Below are 19,665 nucleotides of genomic sequence, written 5' to 3' on the forward strand. Positions count from 1 at the left end.
AAAAACAAAGTGCAGGCTGCTTTGCCGGGATTTTAACCAGCAGTGCGGGACTCAGGATCAGGCTGCTGATCCCGGGTTAGTCCCACTCAAATAGGGACATCTGGCAACCCCGAGTACAACAGAGGTCTAACTGTGCTTGTTGCTGAGAAACTTGAGTCCATGCGTGACTTTGTGGATCCTGGCACTTGACAGGCATCTGACCTTGACTTTCTCCTTGTGTGATGGGAACATCTGTGTGTCTCACTAAGGATTCGCCTGTGACCAAGGCATTTTTCTGAAGTGTTTTGCCTTAAGGGTTTAATGGGCAAGACAGTGATACATTTTCTTTTTATGTGTAGTGGCTTTCGTTGTTCTGTCACGTGTGCAGAAGGTTTGCATTTGCAAGGTCTTTGCTCTTTTGGTAAGCTTCTAAAGAGTACCTCTGTTATGTTGGTTTATATGTTGTGAACTTGGTTTGTTGAGGAGGTGAAGTGTGTGTTCTGACAACCTATTTGATATCTGGTTTGTTACCTGAGAAAGACAGCATTTATTCTAGATTCATTGTATAGTTGCATCTCTCACATATTGTATTGGTAAGTTTTAGGAGTACATGGTTATCACTGTACATGAGGCAATAGAAACCTAGCTGTGTAAAAACACAAGAACCCTTATTCAGCATATTTAGATGGTCACTGTTAGCAGATTATTCTATGAGCAGCAACTGGCCTTGTCTATGAGGGAAATGGGTATCACCCCAGTGGCTGTAATAGGATCCCACTGCATGTGAAGCAGTGCTACTCAATCAGCCTGTTCATCCGCAACATTGAGTACTGGTTGGGTGATTGTACAGTCGCCTCTGAGCTGGTGACCGTCATTCATGGATAGGATCAGCTGGTGCTGCTCACAAACACACACTGTTAAAAACAGCCATCCAACTGTACTCAATAAGGATACTTGTGTTTACACACAACTACGCTTCTACACACCCTAGTGCTATTATGCTAGTAGCCTCATATAAACCTATGAAGCTATGTGCCTATGCAGGCCTCACAACCTGTTGTCTCCCACATGACCCACTGATGCCATCTACTATAGGTTCACCTGCAATCCAGTATAAATCAGACTTGAGCTGTGGTGCTTGCATTAAGTACTGTGTTCTGCTGTCTAGTTAGGTAGGGGGTTCTGTACTCACTGCAGTCCACTGGGTGAGTCTGTGTGTCTTGACAGCAGAGCAGATGTGTGTATACTACAGTTACTTATCAACTGCCATGCAATGACAGTATTTTGATACTAGCTCATGCCTACACATCCATTTCATATAGGTCTCCCATATAGCCTGCTGATGTCATCTACTATAAGTTCAATTGCACTCCTATATAATCATTAATTCTCACTGCAGTTAACTGGGTGTGGGTGTATGTGTGAGCTGTTGCTTGACATGACAGAGAGCATTTTACACCAGCACGTGGGACACGGTTTTCTTGTCCTCAACAAACACTGCTGATTTCATCAACTATAAGGTGCTGTCTGACAAACTCCAAGTCAGACTTCAGCTGTGGCACTTGCCTTAAATACAGAGTTCTGTAATCTGTGTACTTAGGGCACTCAAGTGGGGGGTGTTTACTTGACATTACAGAGAGCATTTTACACCATCATGTGGAACACTGTTATTGTCATATTCTCCACACTAGACACTGCTAGTGTCATCAGCTATATAATATGTCTGACACAATCCAAGTCAGACTTCAGCTGTGGTGTTTGGGTAAGGTACTTGTTCTGTAGCCTGTGTACCTCAGATAGGTAGGGGTTCTATTCTCACTACAATCAATTGTGCATGTGTGAACAAACTGCTGCTGACATTACAGAGTGGATTTTACACTTCCGATATCATCAACTAAAGTGTTGTCTGACACATTCTAAGTCAGACTTGAGCTGTGCTGCTGGCATTAAGTACTGTGCCCTGTAGTCTGTGTATTTAGATAGATAGAGATTCTATTTTCACTGCTGTCAACTGAATGTGTGTGTGTGTGTGTGTGAGCTGTTACTTGACATTACAAAGAACATTTTACATTAGTATGTGGGACACTGTCATCTTGTCCTCAACAGACACTGCTGATGTCATTAGCTATATTATATTTTTGAATATGCAGTACTCCCACCAGGCCAGGGTCAGAGACTGGCCTGAGGGTCAGGCAGAAGTCACGTCATACTATACAATAAAGATTACAGTGACATAGTTTTTAATCTAGCCACATACATCATGACATGGTGTGTAGGCCCTGTGTTATCTTGCTGAGAAAGCCCTGTGGTCTCTTCAGCTGCTGCATGTGTCTGGTGAGGTACATGTAAAAAAGAGCATTATACTCTATTAGTGCTGTAATGAGGTTTGACTACAGTGCTGTCATACAATCCTAAATATGATGGCATGGCTTATGATGCACACAACATAGGCTTTCAATAGCAGTGTGAACACTTGGTGATCAAAGCTCAGATTGCTAAATAAATGTGTTCCCAGTGCTAGCATCACTGGGTTTCTGCATAGCAAGACTGTTGTCAATGCTGTGATTAACATGGAACTCCACTTTCAAGATGGACAACATTACAAACACACCTTTCTGTATTTATCTGTAGATTGTGTGCATTTGTCACCATTCAGTTGTGTGTGTGTAGCTTGTCCTGTACTACGTTATCACCATTGGTGGACTCAATGACTGCACACAATATGCAAGAATCAGCAAACCTGGTAAGCCAAAGCCCATATACTTTTACCTGAACTGTCGAGAAATACATTCAAACAGTGAAGGGCCAAGCCCAGATCCCTGGGGTTTGCCAATGGTGACAGCTCTACTGGCACAGGTTGATTCATCAATTGTCACATGATGTATTCTGTCAGTGACCCAAATGTTCACCCAGCACCTAAGATGAGGTTTAATCCCCAGTTTAGGGATTTTTTCAATGATACCTGCATGCGTGTTTGTATCAAAACCCTAGCCAAATCACAATAGGCAGTACGCACTGTCTTACCTTTCTCCAGGCTTATCACATGGAATTAATGTGCTGTGACATCACAGATCACATATAGTGTGACCCTGCATATACACCTTCCTGATACGGTGGAATACAGCATTCAGCACACCCTCCGCACGGTCTGTGTTCCTGTACAAGGGTGTACATCAACATGCATCCACCTGAGTTGGGGGGACAGCACCTGATGTATGCATGTATAATATTATCCTGACTCTCCTTGACTGTGAGGTAAACCAACATGTCACCATGGACCTTTTCTACATGTGTACTTGTAATATACCAGGTGTATGCAACAGACCTGTGTGAGTTGTTACTGCTACATCAGGTCCATTACATCTGATATATGTCCTCAAAGAGGTCATCGAGGGTATGCATGATGACAATAGAATCAGCTTGTGGAACTTGAACAGGTGAAAGCATTTGACAGTGTCACACTGTGGTATTCAATCAACACTATCACATGTGGCCATAAACAGCTATATCACCAAATGGTTATACCAGTGTATGACATACATGGCATCTCACTATGTTGAAATTTGTGGTTTGACATATATCTGAGGTCCAGTGATCAGGTCAGTGCATCACGGGTGTCTGCTTAGGCTTTGCCTGCCCATTAGTTAAGTGATGGACATCACAGATGACATACACATGCTGTGTCCAAATAGCTGCCTGAAGGACTACAGCTTGTGTGCAATCATTGACTCCAACTGTGATACTAGTATAATACACACAGTGTCAACACATACTAGAGACTGCTCAGCCATGACAACACCTGCATTGAGAAGACACACGGAGGGATGTGTTGCATCAGAAAACAGACACACCACCCAGATATAATGTGGACATCATGCCCTATAATCAAACCAATAGGTATGTGACCTGTGTCCTGGGGTAGAGGGTAAGTGGTACATCCACCAGCATGTGGTCACAGTACTGACTTCTCCTTTGACTGTAACACATGTACTGAGTATGTAAAGGACAAGCATCACAGGACATACTAATGTCATGATTCCCAGCCTTCATCACGCCAATAACCGAGTACAATGAACCCTTCTCCATGTACCTCCCTGCAAATGTTCAAATGATGTGTAACTGAACTGTACCATCTTTTGTCACAGTGTGCTGAAACACAACTTATTGTCCATACCTATGTATTCTTTCTGGGGAATATACATGACTGCCTGATGGTGAACACCAATCAGGTTGTTGCACCAGATGCATGTGTGCTACCTGTTCACCTTATGTACACACTGCATACATAGGTGTTTGACATTAATGGCATCTACATAATTTGTGACCGTATGAATTGTGCCATAGACATATGCAATGCACACAAGGCAACTAGCCTGTAGTGCACATACTGTGACATGCAGGTATAGCAGTGTCCCCCTGAACACCTCCTGCAAATATTACAGTACCAGGACAGTGTGCATGGTTACCCTCATAGAGTGTGGATGTACCATACTAGTTCTTCAGTGTGTGTGCAGGCTAATCTGTTATCATTCCGCATCACATATGTTATGTCAGAGGCATGGGATTAGCAGTGGTATTATTCAGATATTGTCTATGATTGTGGTTGGTTCTTGTAATGTTTGCCATGATCCTTTACCTGTGGCCACCATGCTGGAGACCGCTGCTAGGAGTACACTCATAGTCAGGTGCACAGCTTCCCAATATGCATCCTTTCTCAACTGTAAGTCAGATCCCAGAGAAATGTCTTCTGCATTATTCATGTAAGGATGCTTATATCACACACACACACACATCCTCCCCATTGTTATGTAACCTTGTGTGACAATCACAGACAACACATTTTCACTGTACAGTCCGTATTGCACAATATAGATATGTGCTTTGTTTTGCTGCTATAACCATCTTTCATTGACATGCCCTCCTCTGCTGTATATGTGGGAGTTTCATCTGTACTCTTTCCCTGTGTTTATTCCTATAATTGAGTGTTTGAATATTCAATACACACACTTCTCTTAAGTGATAATTTTATATGACAGTCTCATATCTTGTTACAGATCATTAACACAGCTTCAGTACAGAATGCCAGGAATGGGATATCACAATACTCTGCACTGTAGGTACACTGATCTGTACTGTGTTTGGACCATATACTTCACATTCATACCTCTCAACTGTCCAGATATTCCCAGGATGTCCAGATGTTTTCCTTATCAAATATGTGGCCTTCTGCTATATCACTGGGATTATCTCTAGACTGATGTGACTCAATATTACAGACAATTTGATGTATACAACTCAACTGTCCTGATCTGTGTACAATGTTTAGTTTTTGTCTCATATTTGTGATCTTTTCTTCATAACGTTTTTTCCTGACAAATTAGGGGCATGTCACTGCAGTATGCATTCAGTAACTGATGACTGACATTTGAGTTTCAAACTTCATGCTCTTCAGAAAGGTCATGCTAATGTACAGCCTCTATATATATATATACATATATATATATATATATATATTCTATGAACTTCATAAGTTTGGATGTGGAAAATTAACAATATGTCCATATTACTGGCCCTTTGCCCCCTATTTTATGGCTTTATCCACATTTCTTGCACCAAGAGGATGAGTGTGTTACATCTGAACACACTTCCATGTGACATCTAGGTCAAATACATCCCTATTACTGGTTATTTGTTCTCTCATTAAGTTGACCTCTGTGCAGATATGTTGCACTAACAGAATGATAGCTATTTGTACAGATATATTTCTCAAATGTACAGATTTTTTCAGACTGTCCAGATTTTGACTCATATTTTTTGTCTATTTAAATTATTGAGGGTTGAAGTCAGAAAATAGTGACAGACATTTGACTCTCAGACTTCATACCCTTCAGAAAATTCATGCAAATGCAAAACCTGTCATTCTATTAGCTTTCTAAGTTTGTAAGAGCAATATTTAATAAGTGCGTTCCTAGTTTTCATCCTTTGTCTCCACATTATTTATGGCTTTTGTCCATATTTCTTCTCTAAGAGTTTAAGACGTTTGTGTGCCCTGGTAATAATTGTGGCATTCCACACAAATATGTGGACTGTATGTGCTCTCCTTTACACAGAACTGACATCCATGTTTGCTTACAAGGATTCGTGGCCAGCAATACTGTCGTGAGCTATGAAACCTAGCTTAGGCATGTCACGCCTCATTAATAGACAGCACCATCGTGGTAACATGTAAATTCCATGTAGGCTCTGTGAGAAGCCTATAAGGAGTTTACTGAATCACCCCATTAAAGTCATAGCGTATATAAATAAATAGCAAAACAACCTTTAAAATAATTAATACATATTAAAACAATCCAAAACAAGTTTAAAGTGATTTTGAAAAAAAAAAAACGCTAAACTGTAGTGCTTTCAGAAAATTAGAATTTTTCATATTGAACAGGTTGTTAAACATAAGTTGTGGGAGAGATTTCTGCACCATTCTTAAAAAACAAATTGGACTTAATTCCCAGAGTTAAATGAATCAATCAATACTATTTTTTTTTTTTGTTTTAAATTTGTTGGCATTGTTTTAATACATACTAATCATTTTAAAGGTTGTTTTGGTATTTATTTGTATGCACTATGACTTTTTGACTGAAGACTTTTTCTGTCTCTGACTGGATGATTTGAATTAATTGGTATGATGCTTTTGATTATATAATACCTTTGTAAAGTCACATGGCCTGATAATGTTCTGTTACCTACCACACATTTTGTTCTCCATGGTTATTCTCTACTTTTTTCTTGAGTTGCCTTGACCAAGCATTTCTTTAAAGCTTTGGTTACGGAAACTACATTTTGCCAATGTATTTGGCAACCAGAAGGGTTTAGAAAGGTGAAAAAAAATGTAAGAAAAACGTTTGTTTAACTTCCCAATGCAGCCTATTTTGCAGAATTTTGAAGCCCTAGTAGAGAAGGATATTAGACATTCAAGAAGATAAGACATGATAAATATTACAATTTGGACCAAGAGGGAAAAAAAATAATTCTTCATGAATTAAGCACTAACAAGGAGATAACTCTTGTGAAACTGGATAAGGGAGTGGTTTGTTTATAATAGGTACACTGATCTATGTTGCAAATATGGAATTGCTGCATGGGAGTGGTAAATACACTCCAGTATCAAAAAAAATAAATAAATGACTATAGCACATAGAAATAAAGATGTTATATTAAATGACCACCATCTGCAAGATTTCATTGATAGTATTTTGTACGTTTTTTTGAGTATTGAAAAAGCTATTACCCCAACCACATTTGGAATTCCTAAAGTTCACAAAATCATTCTTCACCTACCTCTAAGACCTGCTGTAGCAGCCAGAGGATCTTAGACCCATCCTTTGGCTGTTTATAATGATAGAAAGTAAAAGACATTTTTCAACTTGAGAAACCATGTTTTTGTAGATTCATGTGATTTAAAAAAAAAAAAAAAAAAAAAGGATGAAAAAACTCTTTATAAAGATGATGTGTTTTTTGTAACTATAGATACTGCACATCCCTTTCCGGCTTTCCCATATGATCTAGGACTAAAGTAGTTTGAAGACATCCTAATTAAATGTGAATTTTTGAGTCAACTAGAGGTGAAATTGATTTTAGAGTATATGTAATTAGCACTTAGAAACATTTTATCTACTTTGAGGAAGAGTTCTTTAAGCAGACAAGTAGACTGGCTATGGATGCAGTGTGTACCACGATACATGCCAATTTGGTATTGTGTATATGGAAACATGAGTATGTGCTAAAATCAACTGTTAAAGATGTTGGAATATAGACACTTGTTTTTGGATGACTTATGTATATTATGGACAGACACAAAACACAGTTCATTTGAATTTATAGAATATTTAAATCACACCACACCTTTTTTAAAATTTTTAAAGCCACACACAATGTAGATGAACTAGAGGTTCACTGTACAGATGTTTTAATGCAGAATAAAGAAAGAAAAGTGATTTTTAAATCCAAATAACATAGAAAAGACACTCTGTCACACTCTTATTTATACTATACCAGTGACCATACAACTTACCAAAAAAGAAGTATAGTTAAGGGCCAGTTTGTTCGGGTGGCCTGAATGACTTCAGATTATTAATATTTTTTAAAAGAATGTCACTATGTAAATGAGTTGTTTTTACAGAGGTATTATCTCTTGGGAATCATACAACAGTGTAAGGATGGAGTTGTAATAAGTAGGGGTACCAGGTTTACACCTTTATTAGATGCTTTGTCAGCTTAAGTGAAAATGCTCCTTTAGTTTTAGGAATGGCAACAAATTTCAGGAAATCTTTTACTCTAAAGTATAACCTAAGATACATCAATGGTTCATCAGATTGTGTTAAAATACCGGGAGATATTTTTTAAACTAACAAATACCTTAAAAGTATTTTCTGAACCTCCCATTTCTGTATGTAAATGGGATTGAAATTTTGAAAGAAATTTTTGAATCAAACACTGGTAGTCAGTCTCGTAGAATACCTTTTGGAACTTGTAAGTGTGATACATGTAAACAATATCCATACATTGCAAATCTTGAATACATCACACTTCAGTCTAATGGTATAGTTTTGGTTAGTAATACGCATTATAATTAAGTAAAGGAGTTGTACACCTTACGCAATGTAAGAACTACGTGCCCTTTTATATGAGGACATTGTCAAGACCATTAAAAAGCATATATATATATATATATATATATATATGATCACTTTTATGATGGTTAAGAAGGGTGTTGAAACCAAAGTTTTGTATAGAAACAACAAGGCATATCAGAATATTGTTTTAATCTTTTTGTTTCTGAGGAAATTCCTATTGACTCAAGAGGAGGTTGATGGGATACTAGAACAGAATATCATGAATTATATTGGCAGTTAAGATTGGATGCAACACATTTTCCTGGTTCAAATGATAAATCTATTTGGCTGTATTAATAATGAAAGTTGCAAGACTATAGTGTCTGTGTTGTTACAGTGTTTATTTATTTTATATTAGAAAAATGTTTTATTACTCCTTGATAATAGTTTTATATTATTTGAATGATAAATATATATATATATATATATATATATATACACATGATAAAATGTTGGTTTATCTTTTGTATAATAGACACAATGAACTGGATTAGCATTTATGTTTTGGATTAATTTTCTGACAAGTGAATTTAAAAAAATGTGATGTAGACTTTGAGACAACAAATGGGAACAGTACTGGGGATATAAAACAGTATGTTTTTCTTATTTTATTAGATCAGATGAAGTCCTATAGTTGGATGAAAGTGCTTAACTAATACAAAAGTAAGATTTTAACAGCCAAGGTTTTTGGTTGTCTTCAACATAAATTTTGACAGTTTTTGTTTGTGCACACTGGTTCCTTTGCTTTGTTCTGTTTCTCAGTATATTAGATATTTCATTGTTTATTCCTGTGTTCTTTGCCGTTTCCTTTGGCTTGACACTTTTACATCCCTCATCCCAGCGGCTCAAGATTACAATAATAAACTTTTTAATTTTTTTCAGCCTTTCTTACATGGTTTCAATGCAAGGTCAGCATACACTACAGCTATGAAAAAAGTACTTTGTTTTAATATATTTCGCAGTACAGCAGTCACTGATATGACTCCCCTCATTCAACATACCCCTAAATGAACCATATACAAAACTGCTCTACAATATAATTTGCAATTTATATAGCTATTTTTCAACAGAGAATACTAAAAAGAACTTAATTTAGTATCCTACTAAACATCAGTGACACAGTGGGTATACGAGTTACAGTTCACCACCAGTTTAACACAGTCAACAAAATTCCACTCTTTTTCAGCCACTTATTGCAAAGCCACATTTCACGTGTTTAATCATATATCTATTAGAATTGATGTTTTATAGTGTCCAATTTATTTACCAATTACTGTAAGATAAGACTTCATTTAAATTAATTTTGTTAGACAAAAATACAGTATTCTATTTGCATAAATCTAGAAATGCAGCCATATTAAAATAGGCCTTCACAGTATGCATACAATTTCACTGAATGCATTTTCAATCAGTGAAAACAACCTTCAGTCAAAAATACTAAGAACAGAATGTGCAGTACGTTGAGTACAAACACATTTTGTTTGTATGGTACAAAGCTTGGGAACCAAGGAGATGTGTAGAAATTTACAGGGTTTTGGTATTATTAGGAGATACTTCAGACACACTTATTTGAGTTAGCTCATTTGGACTGGTATGCAGAAATACACTGCAGTACGGACACTTGTGAGTGAGTACAGAAGTCAGGTCAAATATCCAGCATTCCAGAATATTGATGAATAAGGAGGATAGAAATATGAGTGCAGAAACTACAAACATAATTATCAGCACTGTTACTGGAGACAGTAATAATCATATTCTGAATACAGAATTTATAGACAGTATAATGAGTGCAGAAGCTACGGCCTAGATATTGATGACACCTACTTCCACTGTACAGAAAAAAACATTATTTTCCAAACTACAGTGGTCACAGACTTTATACTGAAAGGTACAAGAAGATTTGGACCATAAAGGAGACTGGCACTTGTTCAGCATAAGTTCGGGTAATCAACATATAAAGACATTCATTCTAGTGTCATTCCAGTTTCTTCCAGTTATTTCCAGTTCATTCCAGTATTTTACAGTCATATCAATTCTTACAATCTCACAGTGCTGCTGGTCTTCCTCCAGATCGTCTCCATCTCCCAATACTAGTCTCTGGTTCAAATCCAAAGCACGCCATATTCTTCTAGTCAGCTGTTGTGCATTTTTTCTTTCATTCACTGGCAAAGCCTCCCTATACGCTTTGTTATCAGAAACATGAGAAGCACATTCCTCTTCTGTTTGCTGTCTCCCTCTTTCTTGGCTATGTTTTTCCTCCTCAACTTGTTCAGCATACAAAAATATGGCTTTAATCCTACAGGAAAAACTATATTCTTAAGACAGTTGGATACAGAAGCTTGAAATCTCACACCTGCCTTTCAACATTCCCTGACTGCTGTGATAAATGTGCTTCTGTTCTGCATGTTATACAGTGAAAAAAATATTTTTTAACACTCTGCTGTCCTCTATTTTTAAAAGTTTTCCTTCCTACCACAATTTTCACAGGAACAACTCTTTCTGCCATTATGACTGCATCTTTACTAATATAGGTCTTAGCTGATTTCTCTTGACCAGATTTGGAGCATACCCATGATGTTGTTCTTCTTTCAGCTTTTCCTGGTTAGGGGTCACCACAGTGGAACTCCGGTCCGCTAATGATCGGCAGTAGATTTTTATGATGCCGAGGTGCTAGCTCAATGCCCAACCTTCAACGAAGGCATGCCCATTTACGCATGTCTTTCGAATGTCACTTGACTGCGGGGAGGACATGCAGACTCCACAGAGAAGGCGTTCCAGCCAAGAATCAAATGGGAGAACATCTTACTGTGAGGCAACAACACTACCGCTGCACCACAGTGGCATACCCATGATGTGCCCTGTCCTGCTCTGGAACACCAGTCCAATTGCTTATTTGTACTTCAATAAAATTCTGTCTCCTGTTTTTAGTTTCTTAGGTAGAGCAGAAAATCTCAGGTTTTATCTGCATAATCTGACCTCTAACTCTTTTTGACAAGCCTCGTGCTCAACCAGCCTTTTCTTCCTTTCAAGTTTTATCAGCTTATCTGAATAACTAGATAAAGCTTTGTCTACTCTTTTCAGCCATGTATTTGATTATATATATTCCTTCATTGTTTCACTTATTTTATGCACTTCTCAATGCATTTGATTTACTTTTTCCATTAAATTACTAGAATTATTCGCTCATACTAGAGCTGAAACTTGATCTTTTTACTGAACAACTGCAAGATATGTCCCAAACAGAGGTTTTTGTTTTCCTATTCTGGTTGGATTTGTTACTTTTTCCACTTTCTTTACAGGCATCCAAGCAATGTAATTGCTGGCCAGGAAATGAATTTTACCCAAGACTGATAGTTTTTAGACAGGTAGTGTTGTAATCAAAGCTGTTGATCAGCGTGCAGCCACCTTGGAAGTCCTTTAATTCAACAATATTAACTTTTTGCTGCAATACCTTTTTTCTGTTTCAAAAACTTGTCATGAAATTAATGAAACCTTCAAACAGCCTGAAACTTTGATTTTTATGTCTGCAGTGTGTCATCTTACGACTAAAGGCATGATATTTACATTGGGTGTAGTTTCTGTTTGCTCACGTGTTGCCAAGCTCCATCTTTGTTACAATGTCATCACCTGTAGATTTGTTTTTATTACTTTTAGGCTTTGTTTTCACAATTATATTCATACACATCAGCAGATTTACACACTTCAAGCTATTCAATAACGCCTTAAATTGTGCATTTGATAGTTCTCTCACTTGTTGCACACCAATGGCTTTTTCCAATCTTAAAATAGCTTCTCTCACTGCTATGCTCCTTAGTTGATCCTTTCCCACTCCACAGGCTATTCTTTTTATTATTTTTGATACAACTAAATTACCAAATGTACTGTCTTGTTCCCTAAGCTTTAAGTTAGCAGCATAAGCATATAGTCTTCTGAACTTCTCAATTTCTGGAAAGAAAACTAAATGTCTCACAAAGAGGTAGTTCTTTTTTGGCCTGACTATGCCTTTAGGTTACTTTTTAATGCTACAAATTGTATTTGCTTTTGTTTTCTGTTTAAACGAAAATATGTCAAATATCTTGACATCTTCTTTGCCTGCACCATGAGGAAGCTGACATAGGACTGCTTCTAGTGTGTCCCCAAGACTACTCACAGGGAACTACAGCTCAAAATTATGAATCTAGGAATTCTCATTTTCAGAGAGGTGCCCCTGCAGCTTCAAAGATAAAAGTGACTGCATATTTGTCATCTTGATTCAAAATTAATGAAACAAAATGAAATTACATTGATGATTCAGTCCAGCACACACAAGAGTGCATGGTTTGAGCAGACTATGCAGAAAATTTTTTTTTGCTGTTTTCTATTGACATATGAAAAAAACAGACAAAATGCAGCATAAGCAGAAAAGATGACATGGTTGTTGTAGTTTTGCAAACTCTTACTCTTAGCCTATCTGCATGATGTTCCAAGTCAGGCTTCGTACTTGGGGCCAGAAACATCAACGGCTCTACATCATGAACAGAGCCAAAACACAACAGACAACAATCTCCATGGCCCAAACAGGTTTTCTTTTGACACTAACATTAGCTTGACAATACAGCCCAGGATAGCACAGAGAGGCATACACCGAGAGAAACAGAAAAGATGCTTCAACATTATACCTTTATTTTTAACTGAAAACCCAGCCAAGGTTGCATGATTTACACCAGCTTACTGAATATTTAAAGACACACTGACTCACATTCACTGCATGCAGCAGCATCTGGGTGAGACAAAGTGCAAGGAGAGAGCATGACACATCATCTTGGCAAAAAAAAAAGTTATATATATATATGTGTGTGTGTGTGTGTGTGTGTGTGTGTGTGTGTGTGTGTGTGTGTGTATATATATATATATATATATATGTGTGTGTGTGTGTATACATATATGTATGTGTGTGTGTGTGTGTTTTTTTATATAAATATATATATATATATATTTTTATGTATGTGTGTGTGTGTGTGTATATATATATATATATATATATATATATATATATATATATATATATATATGTGTGTGTGTGTGTGTATATGTGTATATATATATATATATATATATATATATATATATATATATAAATTAAAATGCTAACTACCTGGCCGTTTAGCACAGAGGATTAAGGTTGTGAGCTTCTAATGAGCAGCATTGTGTAGTTCTAGGTTTGAGTTTCTCAGTCTCCATTTGCCTAGTGGGTGCTTCAGAGCAGTTCATTTAACTAGACAATGCTCCCAGACTTAAACTGAAAATGGATCTCAATCCAGTTAACAAAAAATATAATAAATACAATAAATAAAGTACATGTTTTGGCATTTACAGCTCTGATTTCCAGAGAACCATGACCTTTGTTATCTAAGTTCACAGATGACTGTACCCTTCAGAAAATACTTCTAGTTAAACCTAGTAGGAAGGAAGCGTTATCACTTTACTCAGTATCCTATAGACTTTTGAGGAGCAATTTGTGCATCATCTACCACCACACAATTTCCTCAGATGAGATGATACTGCTACAGGTGCTACATGCAGTAAATCGAAATGCTACTTCATACGTGGAAATGACAAAGAGTGTACAGAAGAAACTAAAAAAAGATTTGGCTAAAAGTATCTGTTGCTCTTAAGGCACAGTGATGCAACTCATCACCCTCTCAGTGAGACAAAGAATCTAATGGTAACTGGCAGAACAAAAAATCTGAAACAGAGCTATGAGCAGATGGATTGAGTTCTAATGAGTGTATGAAGCATGCTGTGAATTTCAGAGCAACCATCTACTTAACTTTCTGGTAAGTGTATTACTGTTCAAGACAGTCTTATGAATTAAAAAACATAACTCTGTCTCTTAAAAAGACTTTCAGCTTTTCCCGGTTAGGGGTAGCCACAGCGGAACTCCGGTCCACTCATGATTGGCAGTGGATTTTTTCGGTACCGAGTTGCCAGCCCGACCCCATTCACGCTTGCACCTACCTGCATGTCTTTAACGTCACTCGACCGCGGGGAGGACATGCAGACTCCACACAGGAGGCGCTCTAGCCGAGAATCGGACGGGAGAAGTTCTTGCTGTGAGGCGACAACGCTAACCACTGCAACACCGCGGCTTCAATTACTGAACTTATTTTGCACACTTAGTTCACCGTTGCCACTATATTTATCTCAGATGTGTCACCTCAAGTAATATCTTTTGTCCTTTGTACATAAATACTGTATTTTCACAGCACAGATACAATTATGACCACATATTTCTAAGTTTTAATTTGATTTTCCACGTCTGTCATTTTGTATTCTACCATTTAATGTACGCAAATATTTATGTGTTTGGAAAATGTATGTATCTCAGTATGTGGTTGCAGCTTTTCTCCCCGGGCAACCTCAGAAAAGGGACAACTGTTGCCCAGTTGTAATTTTTCAAACAACAAACGCAATAAACTCCTAGAAACAAACTAAAGCTAACTGTTTACACGTCATATAATACCAGTCAGTCAGTACGTAACTAGCAAATTTAAGCTAGCTATGCTAGTCTGGCTTTTTGTAACACAAGCTTTCACATTTCTGGGTATCATTACAATTACAGTCTGAAATCAAGAGTTGTTCTGAACGTGTTACATATTGTAGTCGGCTATTTTGGATTCCTCCCTACTTGGAGATTCTGTTCTAGACAGTGCTGTGTAATTAGATTTGGTAACTTCCTTTCTGATTATTCATGTGTGTCAAAAATGGGCTTGGAGAATCAGTAAACCCTATTGTTTACTTGATATTCCAAAGGTGTGAATTAATGTACTAGGAGGGCCTGATGAAAAACAAGTGCCCATATTCCTAGCATGAAATATGTACACTGTGACTAAAACCTTTTATTGTGACTATAGAAATTATTTGCTATTTTATTTCCACATGCTAATGATGACTCTTAAAATAATGATGGCTCCAGTTCTGTTTTGTTTAAAGGCTGTAGACAATAGTAAAAAAAAAAAAATACAAGTAACCGTAGAAGCAGTAACAAGGAACTGTGTTTTGTGTGTGTCTGCTAACCATAACTTTAAAAGTTAAAAGAACCAAAGTGGAAAAGTGCAAAAGATGGCTTGCTCTCCATTCTACTTTTTAAAATCAAGGTTAGCAAGCAGACAAAAGAGGGTGATAACCAAGCAGATGTAATTGCAGCAGCAGCGACATGGACAGAAATGCATACGTATGCTTCTGTGCTTGTGTCTGAGTTGGTATAATAATGTCTATGTTCTCCTCATACCTCTCAGTTTCCCCTCATTTAACAGAACATCCCCGATTTTGTCTCATATTTTTGTACTGAGGATTAGTCATTCAAGTCAATAATGGTAGTTGTGTGTAGGAGTTTCACGTTATTGCTCAAAAATGCATGTTGATGCAAAACCTGTTTTAAAGTGAATTGGTATAATATTTTAAAATTGTCCATAATTTTCAGTCTTTGTCCTCCTCATTATTTTTGGCTTTCTCCAAGAATGCTGAGCAAAGAAGTTGAAAGATATGTTGTCTCTGCATCTAGTTCATATTACGTGTGTAACTGTGTAAATGCATTTCATTGCGTTTTATGAGTGTGCATGTCTGTCTGCATATGTGTGTGTGTTTTCAGAAGAAGGCGACATCTACCTCCAATATATTTTAGATGTAAAATACTTCTTCCAACAATTATGTACTCTATAACTTTCAAACACTAGGCTGAGAAACGTTTTTTTGCATCAAAAATAAAAAAAGTGCATATTCTTAGAAAACAAATGCAAAACAACAGACAGCTCGTTTGTTAAGCATATCATTGGGCCTACTATTTCCCTGTAACATTACCCCATCAAGCATTATTGCTTTCGTATATACAATACTTCTTCAGACCAACTAATAAAGAAGTGAAACATTCAAACCAAAGCCTCTCTTTGCCTGCAGTGTGATGATCAATAAGGCTTTGGTTTGAATGATATTTCTTCTTCCAAGGAAGTTTAAACACTTAGTTGTTATGGTAACAGTGATGAGGGTTTGATTTGTTAATTGAATTGCCTATTTATTGATGCAGCTTACTGGGTTTGTTAGCTGGTCTGAAGAAGTACTGTATTTACGAAAGCGCTCACCTTTATTTTATTTTGTACATTAAACATCTTCATCGGCTGCACTGTTTGCTCATTTTCTCTTTCTTACAAATCCAAAAATAATCAAGGACACTTTTTAAAATATTAGTACTATTGTCATGAGACGTTCACAGAACACGAGAATGGGAATTAACATGCATTTTCGGAAGTAAAGGTCTATAACCCTATATTGTCATTATTTTATTAAGTGCAATCCGCCACCTTTTCTCCCAAAATTGCTAATTTCAGGAGGCATTATGAGGACAGGAGCAACACTTTGAGACAAAATTAGGGGCAGTTGAGAGTTATGGATGCCCCTAGTGTTTTTTTTTTTCTAAGTCCCATTTCCCAAGAACTTAGCGGAGAATTAAGAGCAGAAAATGAAATTGTGTGTCGTAGCTCGCACAATCTTTGCTCAAGAATCAGAGGCAAATCCAAGTTAGGGGCATGCTTTTTAATTACTGGTGGTAATTCAATTAAAAGAACAGGTTTTACATTTATATGCATTTTCTCAACAATAAGTATGAAACGGTAGTATCTGCAGTTATTGACAGATTGTAACCCTTAGCAATTTACTTAAAAAATACGACAATTTTGCAAGAGACAGGGCAAAAATATGAGGCAAAGTCAAGGGCTGTTTTCAGGTACGCATGTAATGATACCCGTCAACCGTCCAGATTTTCCTCTCGTGTTTTTGGTCAGTCTCTCCTCTCATAAAATCTATTGTTTTCTGACCATTCTTTGAGGATTGGCGTCAACAAATAATGAGTTTCCGACTTCATATCCTTCGGAAAATTTAGTCTAACGTAAAACCTGTTAGTCTGTCAATATTCTAAGTTTATAAGAACACTGTTTAAAAATCTGTGCCTGGCCCAGGGCCCTTTGTCACTAATTCCTAACCTCAGAAGACGATAAATATACTTGCTTGATATAATGGTAAAATAATGTCCGGCTTCACTGTCAGTCTTTTAAATAAACACATGATATCCGTCAACGCATTACGCCACGTCTCTTAAGTAGATACTCCCCTATTGCTTCTAAATTTATTTAACCGAATTTTTAATCAAATAAACGAAAAACAACCGTTGCCAGATATCGTTATCACCACCTAAACAGTGGTCTCAGTGCACTGCAATCACGACTTATCTGGCTGTCTTTAGTCTGGCCCATGTCATGTGATTAAGCCCGGAAGTTTTCACTTTTACTTCAATAGCAACGCTGATATTTCACTTCCTGATTACAGTGATACTAAGTGTTAACCATGGCGGCAGTGCCAGCTCAGAATCTCCGGGTGTCCGAGATCCGGGATCCAGGTTCGCTGTTTGAGCGGTACAGTGTTGAGGAGATCCGTGGCATTGAAAGGCGGGTGCGAGCGGAGATCGAACAGAAGAAGGAAGAGTTGAGGCAAATGGTTGGTGAGCGGTACCGGGATCTGATTGAAGCAGCTGATACTATCTGGGAGATGAGACAGAGTTCAGAACAGGTGGTACAGGCCATGCAGGAGATGTACCAGTACTGTAGCAGTCTTAGGACTCAGTCTAAGGGAGCTCCTGCCTTCGAAAAGAAAGTTGAAAATACATTGGTGAGTGAGTGCCTGTATTTTACATTGATGTGGAGCAGAAGCACCTTCTTTCATTTATGTGGTATCCTATGTTTCCTTAGAGGTCCACTGCACTTGATCTATGGATAAAACTCTTGTCCAACTAGTTGTCACTCACCACTGTCAGAGGGTAGTTTGATAAGCCCCCTTTACCTGCATTGTCAGCTTCTGACCACATTATATGCAGCAGTATCTTTCGCTGATGTAATATTGCATCTGCAGCTGAATCGGAAGGCATATAGTCTACCAAATTATCTTTTTTTTTTTTTATTTTTGTAATGTAAAGTACAGTACGGACTGTATTCCTATAATACTTATTTATCATGTGTATTCTATTAAATCAATATTCCCTTTATAAACTAGAACCACATAACAATACTCAAAAGCAAAACAACCTTTGTGAGGAAAGGAACACACAGGAATTGAGGATTTTTCAACCAAGTATATCCATTTATCTTGAGATTTGGATTTGGTAACTAGTCCGCTTTTTATGCGCAATTTAGTATGATTACAAGCATGGTAAATATTAACATTACTTGTATATTGGCAGTAAGTACAGCAGATGAAAAAAATAAAGTATTTTGATACCAAGAATCGTTTCTGTTATGGTGGGATTTGAGGACTATCAAATGTTACATGGTTAAAAAGGGTGCTACAGAGTAACAAGAAAAAATATTAATTAGAACTTTTATTTATTTCAATTACATTTAGTGGCCTGAGTAGACCATTGATTCTAATGGAGCAATTTTAGTCTTGGCCAAGGAGTATAAAACAGTATGAATTAAAAGGAAACATGTCTTTGCAATACACAAAAATGTGTAAGTAAGTGAGGCAATCTATATGCAGTATATAGAAAACCCAAGGAGAATCGAGAAGAAAGTATTGTATAAAGATCTACAAGAAAGATCTCAAACTGTTGGCCCTTGAGCCTAAAGCAGCACTCAAACCTGTATAGTTTTAGATGAGGACACCCACCTGACTAATATACAGTTGTGTGTGTGGCGGGGCTCTCCTGCCCATTAAGCTTCAAAGCGGAAAGACAAAAAGTAGGTTTTCGCACTGTTGGAAAAACAAAATGAAAACACCAGCAAAGCTAGAACTTCCACTCGGTGACCACCCAAACCTCTTGTATCAGAGGCACATGGGATGTATGTAAATGATCCTTAGGAACATCAGGTGTTTCAGCTTATTGGCAATTATGAATGCCCGTGACTTGTCTCTTCATTTTAATGGACAATTTCAGGTCAATAAAGCCAAATCCCACTAGCTGTGTATATGCATATTTCGGCCTTGTCATGACCTCATC

The 19,665-nt window shown here is 37.3% G+C and overlaps 1 protein-coding gene across 2 annotated transcripts in view; it reads left to right on the forward strand.

Moving 5' to 3' along the window:
• The first annotated feature begins 17,983 nt into the window (after positions 1 to 17,983).
• Positions 17,984 to 19,665, forward strand: part of COG1 (component of oligomeric golgi complex 1) — an 829,165-nt gene continuing 827,483 nt past the window's right edge. For both annotated transcript variants that reach the window (XM_044085137.1, XM_044085139.1), the window contains exon 1: positions 17,984 to 18,341. In XM_044085137.1, the coding sequence (XP_043941072.1) occupies positions 18,021 to 18,341 (321 nt within the window). In that variant the 5' untranslated portion in view covers positions 17,984 to 18,020. The remainder of the gene's footprint in view (positions 18,342 to 19,665) is intronic.

The sequence above is a fragment of the Protopterus annectens genome, chromosome 10.part0 (assembly GCF_019279795.1).
Source record: "Protopterus annectens isolate FY-2018-M chromosome 10.part0, PAN1.0, whole genome shotgun sequence".
NCBI lineage: Eukaryota > Metazoa > Chordata > Ceratodontiformes > Protopteridae > Protopterus > Protopterus annectens.